This window comes from Frieseomelitta varia, unplaced genomic scaffold, assembly GCF_011392965.1.
Source record: "Frieseomelitta varia isolate USP_RPSP 00005682 unplaced genomic scaffold, Fvar_1.2 scaffold_1700, whole genome shotgun sequence".
Lineage (NCBI taxonomy): Eukaryota > Metazoa > Arthropoda > Insecta > Hymenoptera > Apidae > Frieseomelitta > Frieseomelitta varia.
In genome coordinates, this window is record NW_025109418.1 from 2850 (window position 1) to 5837 (window position 2988).

The 2988-nt window shown below is 35.7% G+C and overlaps 1 protein-coding gene across 1 annotated transcript in view; it reads right to left on the reverse strand.

Moving 5' to 3' along the window:
- Positions 1-2415, reverse strand: part of LOC122538666 (pancreatic triacylglycerol lipase-like) — a 3729-nt gene extending 1314 nt beyond the window's left edge. The window contains exons 1-3 of the mRNA XM_043672920.1: positions 2019-2415; positions 886-1119; positions 463-790 (exon numbers count right to left, since the gene is read on the reverse strand). Of these exons, the coding sequence (XP_043528855.1) occupies positions 463-790; positions 886-1119; positions 2019-2370 (914 nt within the window). The 5' untranslated portion in view covers positions 2371-2415. The remainder of the gene's footprint in view (positions 1-462; positions 791-885; positions 1120-2018) is intronic.
- Positions 2416-2988: the final 573 nt, after the last annotated feature.

The window sequence follows — 2988 nt, forward strand, 5'->3', positions numbered from 1 at the left end:
ACCCAAAAAACAAATAATAAATTTACTATTTCTTAATAATCTCTATCTAGTGATATACCAACGAGTTCAAAAAGAAAGCGATGAATTATTGTATACGGTCCGCAATCAGTTGTTAACATCTTGCGCTGGAATGACGAATTCTTTGTCCCAAAATTGCAACATTTTCTCAGTTTTAAGTGTATTTAAGTATAACCCAGGCAACAACCCAACAAATAATAAATTTACCACTTGTTAATAATCCCTATCCAGTGATATCATCGCCGACAAGTTCGAAAGAAAAAGAAAGCGACGAATTGTTGTGTACGGTTCGGCCGCTCGTTACGGTCCGCAATCAGTTGCCCAGCGCAAACGATTAAGGAGTTTATTACCATTGCCTCGTATCAGGCTTCAGGGCACGAGGATAATGATGAAGAGGTATCGAACGAAATTGATCGCATCCGCAATCGATCGTCGTGTACGTACCCGTGAGCGGCCTCCAAACTCTCGATGCTCAGCGAGTCGACGTAGACGCGAGGCGTGTGCAAAAGCCTCCACGTGAGCGGATTGAAAACAGAGGCACGATACTCCCACGAGATCTCCACCGCTTCCAGCTTGCCGACAACGTCGCCAGGCAGCACCACGGCGTGAGTGCTGCCTGGCTCGTAGTACATCGACTGAGAGCTCAGCGGCATCCTCTCCGACCTCTTCCCGTTTTGCCCGATGGCCTTGACCGCGAAAGTTCCAACCTCGCCGCCGTGATCGAGGCTCTCGTTCGTCCTCGAGACGTTGATGACGATTTTGTAATGACCCTCTGCAATGGAATTCATCGATGATGGTATCGTATATATATCGTACGAGTTGCACGAGGAGAGTCGTCAGAGAGGAGAATAGAATTGATCTACTAACTGCAGAATGGCTTGATGGAGCCGGTCATCAGGTAAACGGACGCGTGGTAGTTCCCTGGTTGCGCGTCCAGCCCGAACTTGGGACAGTATTGATTCGTGCAGTCGAAGCAGCCACCCTCGAGGAACTTGTCCCAGGAAACGCAGGGGACCGTCAGGTACGGGCAGTTCGTGTTGATGCTCTCGATGAAGTACTCGTAACTGCGGATGTGATTGCAGCTGACGAACCTCCTGATCCCTGGACAATTGGTCATTTGTCAATTTCACTCAAAGGGGCAGGTGATTGAAATTATTAGACTGCGGATTTTTAGTAGATATGAAATGATTTTGTTTCTAACCGTGCGTTACAATAATTGTTTTTCTAATCTGTGTATGAAGCACAAAAATCCATAGTTATGCTAGATAATAAATTGTATGTGAAAGTAATGTTGTAGTAAAAATAATGTGAAAAATGTAATAAAAATAACGGAAAGAAATAAAGATGTATGAAAATAATGTAATAAATGTAACAAAAATAACATAATAAAATAAAAATATACGAAAACAATGTAATGAAATATAATAATATGTAATAGTAGTAAATAATGTAATAAAAATGACGTAATAAAATAAAGATGTATGAAAATGTAATAAATGTAATAAATGTAATAAATGTAATAAATGTAATAAAAATAACATAATAAAATAAAAATATACGAAAACAATGTAATAAAAAATATAATAATATGTAATAGTAATAAATAATATAATAAAAATAATATAATAAAATGTAAAACATATAAAATACATAAAATACAAAATATAAAATACATAAATAAAATAAAATACAATAAAAATATAATAAAATAAATAAAATAAAATAAAAATAATATAATAAAATGTAAAACATAAAATACATAAATAAAATAAAATAAAATAAAATAAAATAAAATAAAATAAAATAAAATAAAATAAAATAAAATAAAATAAAAATAAATATAATAAAATAGAATAAAATAAAAATAAATAAAATAAAATAAAAATGTATGAAACTAACGCAATAAATGTAATAAATAATGTAATAACTATAACAAAAATAGCGTGATAAAACGAAGATGTATGCAAACGATGTGAGAAAAGAAAGACATTTGGACTTACCGCGAAAGATACTGCCATGTTCGAGGGTGATGGAACTGAGAACACCCTCGTTACAACCAGGCTGACTGCGGCCACCGTTTGGATAGAAATCGATGTGCCCGACCGGCTGAGTGATGCCGAAACCGCCACTGATAAAAGGATTGCAGTCGGTGTGGATGGCGGTGACGAACGTGGCGTCAGTTGGATCGAGCCGGACCATCGTTGACGTGTTGCTGAAATGCGGCTCGGCAGGATCGAGGCCTTGGAAACAGAGAAACCAGACGGACGTCAGAAACCTGAAACTCGTGCTATTCAAAACATAGGGTGGCCACTGAGAAACTAAAGGGTTTGAAAAAGTCACAAACTTGTTCATTTTCAATCTTGTTCTTTTTTAGGTAAGTTATAGAGCAATGATGGCGAGCCTATGACCTGCGGGTCAGACACAGACTTTTTAAATGACCCACGCGTTGATTTTTATAAACTTATCGTCATACATATAAAAGAATTTTAATTATTTTTCGAAACCCTCTTTTCAAAAAATGTTAAGAAAATTACAAGTGTTCGGTTAGAGCTTAAACGTGAGAAATAAATGCATAATTGTGTTTTATGGAGGATTTATGACTTAGTTATGTATACATATAGGTATCTTAGGTCTTAAATGTTATATGAGTTAGTTGTGTCCAAAAAATTTTATATCGCGCTTACGATTAAACAGATGTAATAAACACTAAGAAACACACTAGATCCCATTCTCAGAACGGGTAGCTTTGCTAGTTTTTTATATAATAAAAGAGAGAACAGACAATAAAAAATATTAATAAATAAAGTACATATATCTAATATATAGTGCAGGGGTGACTGGGCACGATGTCACCCCTTTTATGTCAATTTTTCGACGTCGACATTTATTTTTTGCTCTTCACTTGCAAAAGTAAAAGTTGTCAAACAAAAAGGAAACGTAAACTTTTTAGAGGATTATAAAAGTGAGAAC